Here is a 15,956-nt window from a genome sequence, read left to right as displayed (position 1 = left end):
GCCTTAAACAGTAAACAACGTTATAAAGTAAGAGTGACTGATTTCATGGTTCGATCTTGCACAAAACTCATTTGCACAGGACACCCCCACTCCTCATGTCCATGAACGAATTAGGATCACTTCATTTGTAGCACTTTACAACTCTTTGTAGCAACTACAGAGTAGGCCGTACCCAATAGTGTTACCAGAATAAGGCACCCAACCTTATTCATATACTATAGATCATTTTGACTATTTACTCGAACTTGATCCGCTTGTATGTCTTCACATAAAGTTCAAGTATTAATGTAATAGTCAATGAACTTTGGTTTATTTGATTTCTAACAAAAATATATTCAATAACAACTTATTGAATTTTCAGAATAAGTTCTACTGTTTACAAACCATGAGTTTTTGGATATAATACCCAACAAGTATATGGATAAGGTTGGGTACCTTGTCCTAGTGACACTATGGACATGACCCATTTTGTATTTGATACAAATGCAATGATCCAACGCATTCATGTATGGGACATGCAAGTGGGGGTATCGTATGCAACAAGTTTGCATAAGACCGGACCACAAAATTGTAACCATTAGATGTAACTCCATTGACTAGTCAGGTTTATATTTCACTAGGATGACCAAGGCAACTTAGTCTCGATCTTGAGTAGATTATGGACTCTTGTTCACGAGGGATTGCCATTTGATTTTGTATGAGTGAAAGTGGCTAGTTCGTCGACTCAATAAGCCTACCATTTCGGGGATAAGACCGAGTGGGGAGTTAGGAACATAATTTCACGAGATGGAATTCACTCATTCCCGCCTTTAAGGGTAAGTAGATGAGTGTTCCCTTAAGTGGTGTCTCTAGGACTTGAACAAAGAGCTCTTCCCTCTCATTGGCCTGGGATGGGTTTTTATTTGATGGTTGGATCACAAATAAGGTGTTCATTAGAGGAGTAGGGGTACTTAAGGATGTAGAGGTAACCCGAGGTTAAAACGATAATTTGACCCAACTGGTTTTATGGATACTCGTGAATGACTTGAAGGATCTCATTCCGAGAGTTCCATGAGCGGGTTCAGATCGCTCCAATTTCACAGTGACTGAAACATAAAAGATATGCATTCAACGTTAACAGTTATGCATATAAACCTAATTATCGGTATGCTCAGAACACAATGAATAATAAGGAAGGGGTTCATACCAGATGAAGACTCTCTTCGCACGTATGAACCCTAAGCAGCGGAAACCCTCCAACGGATCTACCAACACCCGACTAGTATGTTGACTGCAACAGCACGATCAGTACGAACACAAACACTGCGACGGGGACGACACCACCACAAGTGAAACCCAGGTATCTTCGGCATGAAAACCCAAATAGTGGGCTTTGGTAAGTTTGGCAAAGGAGGGAGGACAACACGTCGTGTAGGCGATAAACAAGTGGGAGATGGAACTGTGCTATCGTATAGCGAAAATGCTTATGGTATAGATGAGCTACACGATCGTGTATGAAAGGCTGAACGATCATTTAGAAAAAATGTATACGATCGTTTTGCGAAAACGTGAGGTAGATAATCGTTTAGACGGACGAGTTTCTATTGTATAGGCTCTCGCGATCGCTTTCACGAATTCTTTTGGGCGCGGACGGAAATATGAATGCACGATTGTGAAAAATGAAAACGATTTTCATTTTTAATCTGCCGGTTATCATAACCCACGCAGCCCACTTCCCACGTCTGAACGTTGGACAAATTAGTTAATTATCAAATAATTAATTAATTAATTTAAATAATAAATATGATCATATTATATTTATATCTTCTAGTTTGATATCATGTATCTACTATAGTATGTTTTCCTCTACTTGATATAAATCATATTTATATCTAATTTCCTCCAAAATAATATATCTCATATATTTATCCAATTATATCATATATAATTAACCAGTCCAATTATATTACATATAATTGAACTTCTCTTGTCAATTTGAACATTTCAAATTAACCAAACACTGGTTTCGACTTTATCCAAGCTACCCAAGTGACTTAACGGTACGTGAATAGCTGACTATACTCTTTAGCCACGAGATCCACCATCCGTTACTGCTAGTGATTCCACTAAGACCAACAGATGAACTCTTCTTACCACAGATATATTTATGTGTCCATCGGATATAACCAATCGTGAGTATGATGACCCTTCACAGATGTTTCGTAATACAACTGAGCCAATAAAACCGTTTTGTACCTGTAGTTACATCTCACTCCTTAAGTATACCATTGATTCTTAATGAACAATATAACATAGTCAACTATGTGTGAACACCTCTTGGGCTAAGAGAAGGTATGTGGGCCACATCGTTCAAGCCTCAAATCAGCTTTAGTGAGCCATCTATCTACTTACCCTGTCTTGGGGAATGCGTGAATTCCACCTTGTGTAACTGAGTTTCCAGCTCCCAAATAGCATGAATTCCCAAAATGGTTGGGTTTGAATCGGTGACTGGCCACTCGCACACATATAAATAAAGGACCACTTTCAATGGCATGGAAAGAGTTCCCAATTATCAGGATTGAGGTCATGTTACCTATAGTCATCCTATTGAAAGTGAAGTATCTGTCATGAACGATGTTATATAACGAGACATTAACACTTCGTGGTCAGGTCTTATACAAACTCTTTGTATAGGACGTTCCTGCTTGCATGTCCCCAATACGAATGATCAGGATCGGACCATCTGTGACAAGTCACAACATTTGTGACCATTTCACAAAGCGGGCCATGTCCGTAGCGTTACCAGGATAAGATTTCCCTCCTTTATCCATTTACTACAGACCATTTTGGTTGTCACTCAAGACATTATCCACTTGTATGTCACCACATACTCGAGTGAGTCACATACAGATAACCAGTGAATTTATGTTTATTGGTTTGTGGCAAAGAAAATAAAACAAATAATCGAGCAAAAAACAAGATGTGAAGTAAATATCATATATTAACAACACAGGTGTTCGTATATACTGTTTACAAACTACGGGACACGAGACTTTAGGGCATCAACCCTAACATGACTAACTTACTGTTATTGATCAATATTCATGGACACAAAAATATATTTGCAGTGAGAAGAGTGCAACTGCAGGTCTATAATAAAGTGTACCCACAATTAACGAATATTAATTAACTTGGTTAATGAATTTAGCCAATTAATCTCATATCGTTGGAGCTTCTGATCTGTAGGTCCATTGGGTCTCCTAGTAGCTCAAAAAGGGTATTGAGATAATTAAAGTAATTTGAAATGTTCAAATTTACTAAGGGAAAAAATATAATGTATGGTGATGTATTATAATATAAAATTTACGTTTTAATTGAACTTTATAATATAATTTTATTCTAAATTTGATTCAAAATTAATTCATAGGAAAATTAAATATTTGAAGAAGTTCAAATATTAAATTTAATATGAACAAAATTCATTTAAAACTATAGGTTAAAATTAATGTGAAATGCACATTAAAACTATAGGTAATGTGAGAGAAAAATAATTGAATGTGATTCAATTATAAGGATAAATCAAATATGTGATAATTTAATGATTAATTAATTGGAGAATTAATTAATTAATTAATTATTAAATTGAATCAATTGAATTAAATCTATAGATTATGAGAGAGGGAGATATTAGATTATGATTTTAATGTACATTTAATTAAATATATATTTTTTAATTATTATTAATTAATTTGATTAATTAATAATTATTTGATTTATTTTAATAGATTAAATTTTGATTTAATTTATTTTTAAACTAAATGAATTTGACATTATTTAGTTAATTAAAACAAATTTAATTTAATTTATTAATTAAATAAATAATGAATTTAACTTAAAAATCTGTTATAACAAACTGCCCGACGTAGGGAGTTATATGGGAGTGGGAAGAAATCTTCTCCCAACTCTCTCCTCTCTCTAAAAGAAGTTTTGTCATGATCACATGATTGTTTTTCTTTGTCGGTCTTTTGAGATTTCTGTTCGAACAAAATTCCCTCCAAGGATCTAACCTCATTCTACCTCACTAACTCAAGGAGAATACAGGTGAAACCATTTTAGTGGTGTTCCCTTCATTTGCAGTAGAGGAATCAAGATCGTAGATCCAAAAAGTTGGTGAAGCCTTCCAGAGTCATCAATGATAGTAAGTTTCTAGATTTTGTTTCCTCTGTTAATTTGTTATTTTTTCCGCTACATTTGAGGTTTCAACCCAGTAGTTGGAGATCTCAACAGATATTTTTTTAGAAAAGGGAGAGAGAAATATGAAGATGAAGATGGAGAGGGAGGGTAGAGGGAGAGGTGTGAGATGACGAGGAATCTTTATTTTTATTTTATTTTTCAATTTTAAAATATCCAATCATAATTAAATTAATAAAGGTTAATTTAAAAATAAGAGGCTAATTTCAACCACCAACAAGCTACAAAGATATAATTGATCAAATTGGAAGTTGAAAGATGTGATTATAACCAACCCCATAGTTCAGCGGTGGTTTATGCAATTTTTTCTTATAGATATCTCTCTCTTTTCCAATATGACCCATAACACATTCTATGTTTAAACTACAATGAGAGTTGCAAACTTTGACTTTGTAACATTTTTAATAATTTTTTATTATTATAGCTAATTCAGTTAAGGATTAAATGGATATATCACTTAAGAATTAATGGGACACTCGTTGCGTTGAGTGAAAAATACTAATTGTATTAAAGAGGATTTTGAAATAATACTTACTATATATAATTATAGATTATATATCACTATCATATTTATGCCCCGAATATAGGATGAACTATAATAATTAATTCCACAGATAGCCCTGGATGTGAAACATTTTAAGGAGCTAATCGAATCTAACTCCAAATATAAGAGAGAAAAAAGTATTTTTTTTCTAATTTTAATTAAGAAAAAAAACTCGTATTACGTGGCAGCATGTGAACGAATCAACGTTAGGACGGAAAAAGGAAAAAATGAGTGCTTTGGCGAGGAAAGGAAACGACCACATAATCATTTTTGAATTTAGATTTGCGAGTAATATCATTTCCCTTATTGGACACGTGTCGCGTTTTCATAAGTTAGAACACGTACTTTCAATGAAACGCACCGCAGAGAATAAAAACTATCTTTTTTTTCATATTCCAAGAAACCCCATAAGGCTGGGGCCACGGATAAGGCTACCAAGCAGAAGGCGTAAAAATGAACCAGCGGCCAGGATTCCATACCTCACCTTCATCCGACGGTTCAGATTGCAAGTTGATTTTTCCCTTCACATTTCCCCGCCCTCTCTCTCTCTATCTCTCGTCCTTTCTCTCACTTCAGCAGCATTTTTCACACTCGAAATTTTTTTTCCAGGTGCACTGCTCACATCCATAGATTTATTTTTTTTTTAAATTTTTTTTAGGTTTTTTATTTTTGTTTGTATAGATGATAATAGGGAAAATACATAGTTCGATTTGTAGATTTTGATTGTGGTTCCAATTTCTGGAAGTTTGAAATGTCATCGGTAGAGTCTTTAAGTCCGGTAATTCGAACCAAGTTTCATCTGGATTCGAATTGTAATCTTCGTTGTTGGAATGGATTAGGGTTTTTCTGTTGTAAATCGAGGGTATATCACCAGAATTCAAACCGTTTTGTTCCGAATTCAGTGCCCTTTCCCTCTGTAAAGTTGTATAGATTAGCGCCTTCGAAAAATTCGGATAGATTTAATCTTTGGGGAGGTTTAGCGGGAAATTTCAGGTCGAGGAATATCAAGATATGTGCAAATGGTAGGGATAGTGATCCCACAGGTGGTTCAGGGGAGAAGAGTGAAGCAAAACCAAGCGAAACTCAGGGAGTGAGTAACAACACGACGAATTCTGGTTCTTCGTCGAACCGGAGGAGGGAGAAGCAGGGAAAAGGAGGAGGTTGGTGGTGGTCTAAAGGTGGAAAATGGCGGTGGCAGCCTATTGTTCAGGCCCAAGAGATTGGAATTTTGCTTCTGCAGCTAGGAATTGTGATTTTTGTTATGCGGTTGCTTCGCCCCGGGATTCCATTACCAGGGTCCGAGCCGAGGACACCGACGACATTTGTAAGCGTCCCTTACAGTGACTTCTTAAGCAAGATCAACAGTAACAACGTGCAGAAGGTTGAAGTTGATGGGGTGCACATCATGTTTAAGTTGAAGTCTGAACCAGGGACTCAGGAAAGTGAAGTCATTAGTGGAAGCAAGCTGCAGGAATCAGATTCATTGATAAGAAGTGTTAATCCGACTAAAAGAGTAGTTTATACAACTACGAGGCCAAGTGATATTAAAACTCCTTATGATAAGATGCTTGAAAATGCAGTGGAATTTGGGTCACCAGATAAGCGGTCAAATGGATTCTTGAACTCTGCATTGGTGAGTTTCAATTGTCATGTCATGCTACTAAAGATCTTTGTATAACTAAATGGGCATCTACTAAAGATCTTTGTATAACTAAATGGGCATCTATCTTATGTATCTGATATTTGTTAAAACACAATGACCAAATGTTAGTTCTAGATTGATAAGATTGGAGGGATTATTATTTCGCTAGCAGGAAGAACAAGTAGATTCAATGGCATTCAAATGTCTTTTGGAGCTCATATAGCTTACGTATAACTGATAACTTTTATAAGCAATCATATATCTTCATAATTGTAAGTGTAATGAAAAGCATGTTCTTACCATGCCATATTTGAATAAAGGAATTGGAACAATGAAAAGCAAGAATTCATCTGTAACGCTATTTCTTTTTACCTCTCTTATGTGCTTGAACTATACCATTTATTTCAGAGTTGTAATTTATATACTTGTTTTATGATTTCCAGATAGCTTTGTTCTATGTTGCTGTGCTTGCTGGGCTTCTCCATCGGTTTCCTGTAACCTTTTCACAGGTATGAGATGGGAAACTTCTTTTTGTTGCACCCTCTGAATTGTAGTTCTTTATTCTGATCAGGCACCTGCTTGTATTTAGCATACAGCTGGTCAAATTAGGAACCGTAAGTCTGGGGGTTCTGGGGGGACAAAAGTCTCTGAACAAGGTGAATCAATTACTTTTGCTGATGTGGCTGGTGTTGATGAGGCTAAAGAGGAGTTAGAAGAAATCGTGGTATGGACTTAGTTCTTACTTCTTTCTCATCCAAATTAAGTCATCGGTATTGTCCATAGTCTTTTTGAAGATCTCTCATTTATTTGGGAAATGGTTTTTATATGGTAATAACATACTATAAATATGCTTCACAGGAATTTTTGAGGAATCCGGATAGGTATATTCGACTTGGTGCTCGGCCTCCTCGAGGTGTCCTTCTGGTGAGTTTTAAGAATAGTCATGATTATCAAGGGTCCATTTGGAAGAACTGCTTGTATGCATAATCCATTTTTAAAATAAAATTTCAGAGTTTGTCCTTATTCTTTTAAATGAAAGTTATTAATCATTGGTTGGTCCAATGATCTAAAGTTAGTGCCAGCCATAAATCCATTCCTCTTGGGGATGGGTTCAAATCATAGAGACAACCTAATTAGGATATCAAATATCTTACGAATTGTTCGTGTGAGAGTTATTGTTATCTCTTGAGATTGGTCAATATAGCGTTAGCTTGCTTAGGGCTTTAAAATTTTAAAATAAATGAATAAATCAAGTTGTTTGGTTAATGTGGTAATTGAACATTGCAGCATCTCTTGCAAGTTTGATATAAGTGATCTTTGAGTTGCCGATCTATCGTTATTTTTGTCCTTTCTGCCCTCAAATGTTATGAAGGTTTGGCGTTAACATACAATGGTACCATTTAACCTCATTTTTCTTTCACAAATTGGTCAAAGAAATCAAACTTATAGTTAAGTCCTCTGTACACTTCTACACTTGGCCTTCTTCTCCTATCAATATGACACTCCTAGTCCTATTTGAATAGAATTATATGCTAGTTGGGCTTGGTGTCTACTCGTTTGTGCACGAGTATATTTCAACTTATATAATGTTATATTTGTATATTTGGAAATAATTATATGGGCTATAGATGATGCAGACTGGTAAACACCACCCTTGCTGGTGGATTGCTTTCTTACGTTCCTTTTATTTTATTTTATTTTTTTATATTTTCATTGTACCAGGTGGGTCTACCAGGGACAGGTAAGACTCTTTTAGCGAAGGCAGTCGCTGGGGAAGCTGAAGTGCCCTTTATAAGTTGTTCTGCTAGTGAATTTGTAGAACTATATGTTGGCATGGGTGCATCTCGTGTGAGAGATCTCTTTGCACGGGCAAAGAAAGAGGCACCATCAATCATCTTTATCGATGAGGTTAGAACACTCATCGCTGTGATAGTGATTAGTGACTATTGAAAACTTGGTCCAATCTTCAAAATTCATATAGTCGAACCCCCGCCTTTTTGTAGATCGATGCTGTAGCAAAAAGTCGTGATGGTAAATTCCGTATTGTCAGCAATGACGAGAGGGAGCAGACTTTGAATCAGTTGCTTACTGTAGGTTTCCATGCGTGAGTCTTCAGCTTCCAAATTATATTACGTTAGCTAATAGCAACAAGTTCAATGCGTTTTAAATTGGTTTGCAGGAGATGGATGGGTTTGACAGCAATTCTGCTGTCATTGTTCTTGGTGCTACCAATCGATCAGATGTCTTAGATCCTGCTCTTCGCCGACCTGGAAGATTTGATCGTGTTGTTATGGTTTGTGACCTGTATTATGGGTCTGCTACTTGTCTAAAGTTGGATGATGATAGAGTTGATCTCAACTTTGTTTTGCATTTTTCTTTTTCTTCCCCCTGTACTCTATTTGTTTAACATTCTAGGTGGAAACACCTGATAGAACTGGAAGGGAGGCAATTTTGAAAGTACATGTCACCAAGAAAGAGCTCCCCCTTGCGGCTGATGTCAACCTCAGTGATATTGCTTCTATGACCACAGGCTTTACAGGGTATTTTGTGTTCCCTTTCTATCATTTCATGAGACGTGTTTCTAATTCATGGATCTTAGTTGTTGGTGATCTAATGGGATGATTTAAATTGGATTGGAACCTATACATATTGCAGGGCAGATCTTGCAAACCTGGTTAATGAAGCTGCTCTTTTGGCTGGAAGACAGAACAAAATTGTGGTGGAAAAAGATGATTTTATTCAAGCAGTGGAGAGATCGATAGCTGTAAATTTCTTTCCCTCTCACATACACAACATACACGTATGCACATGCCACACAGAATATACACATACACACCTCCCCTGAAAGAAAGAGAAAGAAAGGAAGCTCGTAAGAAAGGGCACTGGTAGCTATCTCAAAAATCATTAATATTTTTAGACAATAATTGTATGACTAATTGGCTAATTGGCTAATTTGTTTGTAAATTTGCAATTCTGCACAACATACTTTTTCAATAAGATAACAGTATATTTTCCATTTTATAGATGCACGATAATATGTAATAATATCTGTGTGATACATATTTATTATATGAGACAGATATTAGGGGAGGGGTGCTCTATAGTGAAGGGCGCTGTTCCTTGTATGCATTTGGATGGAAATTATTTTTTTAATAAGTAAATGAAGGAAGTTGTTTGTTGCAGGGCATAGAGAAGAAGACTGCCAAATTGCAAGGAAGTGAGAAGACTGTAGTTGCACGACATGAGGTTGGTCATGCAGTTGTAGGCACAGCTGTTGCGAATCTTCTACCTGGACAGCCACGTGTAGAGGTAGCAATAGAATATTCTGGTGCAATAATTTTTTAAACCTAATGGAATCAGATTCAGTATCTGAGGTAGTATCTATCTAAAATGACTTCACACAGACACTTATGTGTCTTATTTGACTATGTTTGGGGACAGTTAAATTATTGTTTAGCCATTTGGTATGAAATAGTTTGATTATTAACCATAATAATTCCAAACTTCCTTTTGATTTCATTTATAAGCAATATGGTTAAGAAAGATGATTCAATAATTTATTGTTATGTGTTTGTTTTCATCTCATTCATCCATTCTGGTTCCGACATTCTCCTTATTGGCAACAGACATGGATATAGTTATGCCTTGTTATTAGGGATTCAAGATCGTTTGAGTAGTTTAGCTCTTCTAATCTTTGAATCAGAATAAGTTTAGTAGATTTCAGCGAAGTCTAATTTTTCATATAACCTATTGTTTGAGGATATATCTTTTTAATACAAGTAATGCATGCTATTGGTCCACTTTTATGAGTCCAATAATTTTTTCATTGGAAGCTGTTGGTCTATGTCAAGTTTGTTTTCTAGCTGCTAGTGCAGATTAACCTTGGATTCATCTACCTTAGTCAAGCTTTTTGTAGCGATGCTATTTTTCCTGTGTAATTCAGCTATCAAATTCTAGACATATTTTATCATTAGTGCTTATGTCGTATTCTCTCTTAATTTGCAAGTTAGAAAACATAGCCCTAGACCAAGCAATTCCTGCTGTTTTGCTTTTGACTAATTGATTTGACTTGTTCCTTATGTGGAAGTGGAACTTTTGATGGTTAGGTACTAAAACTCTAGTCTCACTTTAGTTATGAGGTTGGTTATATTGCAAGTCTAGTGCCAGCACGAAAGATAAAATCATTTCATGAATGTTTTTATCAGAAATTGAGCATACTACCAAGGTCAGGAGGGGCACTTGGGTTTACCTATATTCCTCCAACAAATGAAGATAGATATTTGCTCTTCATTGATGAACTGCGTGGCCGTTTGGTTACACTTCTGGGAGGACGTGCAGCAGAAGAAGTAGCCTTTTCAGGTCGTATTTCAACTGGTGCACTTGATGATATCAGACGAGCAACTGACATGGCATACAAAGCAGTGGCTGAGTATGGTCTGAACCAAACAATAGGCCCTGTGTCCATGGCAACACTTTCTGGTGGCGGGATCGATGAGTCTGGGGGAGCTGCCCCTTGGGGAAGGGACCAGGTTCTTAATTTTTCTACGATTTCTTTCTTATTTTTAATTTCATCGTATATGTTTCTATGCAGTTCATATTAATTATATATATGCAGCAGGGCCATCTTGTTGATCTTGTTCAAAGAGAGGTTAAATCATTGCTACAATCTGCTCTCGAGATTGCACTTTCAGTTGTGCGTGCAAACCCAGCTGTCTTGGAAGGGCTTGGTGCGCATTTAGAAGGTGATATTCTTTGCTTGGGATGAGAATATTGCCATGCGTCCATGTTTTCTTTCTTTGTTTAGGTTTTTTGTGAATTTTAATAGAACTATAATTAGAGATAATCAGTTTCATCTCTCGTTCGCTATAAAAGGATAGTCCACACGGTGACTCGAACTAGATGAAAACCTTGACAAAAAGTGATGACATAAATTGAGGCAAACACAAAGAAATCATTTTCTATCACAAAACTAGAATTGAAGATTTATTTTTCATTTCTGATTTATGTTTCCTCTTCTAGAAAATGAAAAAGTAGAAGGTGAAGAACTACAACAGTGGTTGAGAATGGTGGTTGCACCAAAAGAATTGACCATCTTCGTAAGAGGCAAGCAAGAATCCCTTCTCCCAGTACAGTCAGTGAACTCAGCCCCAGCTTCATAGCCCATAATGTATAATTAGTTTATACCTAGAGTAACCTAAATTTCGGCGCATTCTTTATAAGAAAGCTACCTGCTGGTTGGATATGTCATCTCACAACATGGCTGAAAAAAATACCTGCAAAAAGGAGCAGCCGATGTAGCTGCCTAAGCACCTCGTGTTCGAGCTGTATTCCAGTATGTTGCCATATCAACTTTAATGTTCTCAATCAGCTAATGCATTGGCCACAATTTTAACAGCATCCAACTTCATATCTGTAATTTATTACCCAGCTGTGTACACACTACTGTACTGTAAATATATAGCATTTCCATAATTACAAATGTATGAAGTCTGGGTCATTTTACTTATACTCTCAAAAGTTATCAGTCATTCATCATTCAACAAGAATGTCTGCATTTTCTATATTGACTTTTATTGATATAACCTCTCTTTCTATAGCCTAGCAAAGTTAGAACTGCATAATGTCTTGGTCATTTACTTGTACTCCCAAAAGTTACTAGTCATTCATCCAAGTTACAAGTGCATGAAGTCTTGGTCATCTTTCAACAAGAATTGTACATTCTTTTCTTTATGAACTTTCTCAGTCATATTACTTATTCTCCCAAAAGTTATCAGACATTCATCTTTCAATAGGAATTTGTGCATTTTCAATATTGACATCTTTTGTTCATAAACTGTCTTTGATTGTCCCTTCTCTCTAGCTGATTTCTTCCATAGGTTACATTTGATGATCATACAGCTAGAAATCATCCTGAGTTGACCTAATGGTAAATAAAAAACATGAATTTTAATAAAGGATTAAGAAGAAATGGGGTTCAATCCATAATGGTTACCTATCACAAAGTTAAAATTCAGAATTAAAATTATTAGGTTCTCTTAGTTCAGGCTGTCTCTTGAATCGTCGGATAGTATATGGGAAGCACAACGTCAAGCACACAAGGATGCACACACTTGGTCTGCCCACTCCATGAATTTTACTCCCATCATTACTCACATTAAGTATAATAACTCTTAGAGAGAAATAAGACGGGAAAATTCATGGGGTGAGCCCCTCGACCAAGTGCGAGTGCGCTTTTGTGCTTGACGTTGTGCTTCAAATATACTAGTCCAACCATCCAAGGAATGAAGAGAAGGCGGAACTAAGAAAGAGGACCTCTTATGCCGCACGGATAAGGTAGAAGTTTTAATTTTGAATTTTAATCCTATAACATTATCTATCTAGGATTTAATATCTTACGAGTTTTTTTGGCATTCAAATGTTATAGGGTCAAGCAAGTCATTCCGTAATAGATTAGTTGAGGTGCACATAAGTTGGTCCAAACATTGTGGATATCCAAAAAAAAAAAAAAAAAAAAACTCATCTAAACAAGATTTTGTGCATTTTTTGTATTGACACTCAACCATAATCTCTCTCCCTAGTTGAACAAAGTTACAAATGTATGAAATTTGATCATTTTATTTACACTAGGGTTGTTCGTGGGTTGAGTTGGATAGAGTTGAAACACTTTTTAGACCCAACTCAATTGATCAAATTATGAGTTTTTCAACCTAAATAGCTCTTATTAAATAATGAACTCAAACCAACCCAATTATGTTATAATTGGGTTGGATTGGATTGGGTCGGGTTAGCTGAGTTGCTTATTTAATTTTTTGTTCTAAAAATAAGTAAAATATTAATATGTAAAAATTTTGTTTAGTTAGTTTCATATGTTGAATTAAGATTAACAATTTGATTTCAATTTATATTGTGCAGATTTCCTTTTCAAAGTGCTAAAAAATTGCTTGTAGGAGTTTTAGAGAATAAATTATCTATAAAAAAATCATGAAATTACATTAAATTAAAATAAATATATGAATATATAATTATACCATAAGTAAAAAAAAAAAAAAATTTTATGAAATTAATAATAAATTAAGATTGATTTGAGTTATTTTAGGTAAACTCATGAATCAATTCGACAAAATTTTCATTTATTTGAATCCAATACTGAGTGAGGTTGATAACCCAATTCAAACCGTATGAATCTGATTCTGATTGAATTGATGGAGTTTTTCGGATCTATTGTGCACCCTTAATTTGCACTCCCAAAAGTTGACAATTATTCATCATTCAGCTGGAATTTGTGCATTTCAATTTTGACTTCTGTTTATCATAATTTCTTTCTTTCTGTCACTCTCTCTATCTAAGCATTATTTGCATCTTTCACTTATTATTTCAGAACAGGAAGTGGGCTTTGCTGTGGTGATTTCATCCACAAAAATGTGGTGAAAGTGAAAGATTTTTGGGTGTGCTGATGATATTTTGGAAGCATAACTAAATATCAATGTTGCTATCTGAAAAAGATATAATAAACAAATGAACAGCTTTTGAGGGACCATGATGCAAAAATTCACCATGAATTGATTGAGTTCTCCCTTTTAAGAAGTGAATGCCTAGAATATGTATAAGTGAATTGGATGGCAAATTATATTTAAATCAAAATTTCAAGTTAAAAAGTTCGCAACCAATTATAAATATTTATTTAAACACTCAGAAAGCCAATATAAATATGTTCTTAATAAATGAAAAAAATGGTTAAATTATCATTTTTGTTCATGTACTTTATATTTTATTTTATTTTTGTTTATGTACTTTCAATTGACCGTACTTTCAATATACTGTTTTTAAATATAGAAAAATGAATCAAAATATTTACAAAACATAGTAAAATTTTAGAATTATCAACGATAGACGTTGATAGACGCTGCTCGACTACTATCAATGTCTCTCAGTGACATTGTTAGACACTGATAGAAGTCTATTAGTGTCTATCATTCATAGTTTCAAAATTTTGCTATATTTTGTAAATATTTTCTACCGTTTTACCATTTGAAATAATTTTCCTTTCATATATCTTAAATTAAGGTTTTTAATTTTAATAAACCTTAAATTTAGTCATTAAAAAGTTAGCTTTATTTTCTCAAAATGGCTTAAATTATAGTAATAAATTTTATGTAAGAAGACACGGAAACATGTTTCTAAGATTTATAAAGGGAATGCTAACTATGAATACTTCATACTTCATTAAAAAAAAATGAAGACCTCTTATTTATATAAAAGTTTAAGATTTAAAAACTTAGTAGATATAAACTTAGATGTGTTTAGAATACATTTTCAAGTGTTTAATTTAATAAATAAATCATTTTAGAAGAAATTGAAGTGCTTAGTAACCGCTCATAATAACTTTTCAAATATATTTAAAATTTAATGACTAAATTTGTAATTGATTTAATTTTGCTTCCAATGACATTAAAAAAGAATCTAACTATATGAGGATTGCTTAATATTTAAAACACTTAAACATTTCTTTAGGATGGAGTGTTCAAATCTTTAATTTTAAAAAGTGTCTAATATCTTCATAAACATAAAAAATTTGTGACCAATAAATTTTTGAACTTAAAAAGTTTCAATTCAAGTTTAATAGGTCCTTCAAATTTCAACTTTGTGTATAATAGGTTTTTAATTTATTCGATACTTTTTAAAATTCAAAGATCAAATAGACACAAATTTGATAGTTTAGACATAAAATTTAATTTTATATCTACAAAATTAGTCAAGTTTCGAAAATTAAAAATACGTATGAGGCTTATATTATACATAGAACTAAAAGTTTAGGGATTTATAAGAAAATTTTTGAAGTTCATACAAACTTGAAAGTTTGAGTATTAAATTTGCGATTTAACAAAAAGAAAAAGAAGTTAAAAAATACCATTTTTGTCCATGCACTTTCTATTTTATTTTATTTTAGTCCATATACTTTCAAACGTTCAATTTTATTTTCTGTGGTATAAATATTAAAAATGATGTCCATTGTCAGTTTATAGTTACTTTTTTGAAAAATAATTTAGTCTCTATAAGTATTTTCTTTATAATTTTCTTGTAGGAAAATTATTAATTTTAGAGGACTAAATTTAAGATTTATTGAAATTACAAAGAAAACAATTTAGATTTGAGGCAATGGAAACAACACAAGAATGAAAACAATGACAACCTAACCTCCTCATCCAGAATAATAGGGAGAACACTAATTAAAAAAACATCTTTTCTGATCAAATAACAACATTAAGAGGATGTCAAAGCCGCAAAGGCATGAGTCTCTTTGTTCTCCTCTCGAGCAACATGACAAAGACAAAAGATATTAATAGACTTGTCATAAAAAATAATGTTCCTAAGTAAGAATTTGAATATAAAAAAGGAAGGAATCCACCCCATTAATGAGATTAATGACCTCCAACCATGAGATTCAACCTATAAAGGTGGATTTGGAACCCCCCTCCCCCCGCTTGATCGCTTTTAAGCTCTATGATGATCTCAACTTCCAACAAATTAATTATCCATTCT

At 34.1% G+C, this 15,956-nt stretch overlaps 1 protein-coding gene across 3 annotated transcripts; it reads left to right on the top strand.

Annotated features, from left to right (window-relative positions):
* The first annotated feature begins 5,326 nt into the window (after positions 1-5,326).
* LOC120082960 (ATP-dependent zinc metalloprotease FTSH 9, chloroplastic) lies at positions 5,327-11,977 on the top strand. 3 transcript variants are annotated; one of them, XM_039038406.1, is made up of 13 exons: positions 5,329-6,407; positions 6,860-6,925; positions 7,006-7,140; positions 7,275-7,340; positions 8,139-8,324; positions 8,420-8,506; positions 8,596-8,709; positions 8,832-8,956; positions 9,072-9,180; positions 9,600-9,725; positions 10,622-10,945; positions 11,032-11,158; positions 11,436-11,977. In XM_039038406.1, exons 1-13 carry the CDS (start codon positions 5,526-5,528, stop codon positions 11,573-11,575), a joined length of 2,487 nt encoding a protein of 828 aa, XP_038894334.1. In that variant the 5' UTR covers positions 5,329-5,525; the 3' UTR covers positions 11,576-11,977. The 3 variants fall into 3 exon arrangements, with proteins under 3 accessions (XP_038894336.1, XP_038894334.1, XP_038894335.1); XM_039038407.1 differs by having other exon boundaries at positions 5,330-6,407; positions 11,035-11,158; XM_039038408.1 differs by lacking the exons at positions 11,032-11,158; positions 11,436-11,977 and having other exon boundaries at positions 5,327-6,407; positions 10,523-10,651.
* Positions 11,978-15,956: the final 3,979 nt, after the last annotated feature.

This window comes from Benincasa hispida, chromosome 8 (assembly GCF_009727055.1).
Source record: "Benincasa hispida cultivar B227 chromosome 8, ASM972705v1, whole genome shotgun sequence".
Taxonomy (NCBI): Eukaryota; Viridiplantae; Streptophyta; class Magnoliopsida; order Cucurbitales; family Cucurbitaceae; genus Benincasa; species Benincasa hispida.
This window is presented reverse-complemented; position numbering and strand designations above follow the sequence as displayed.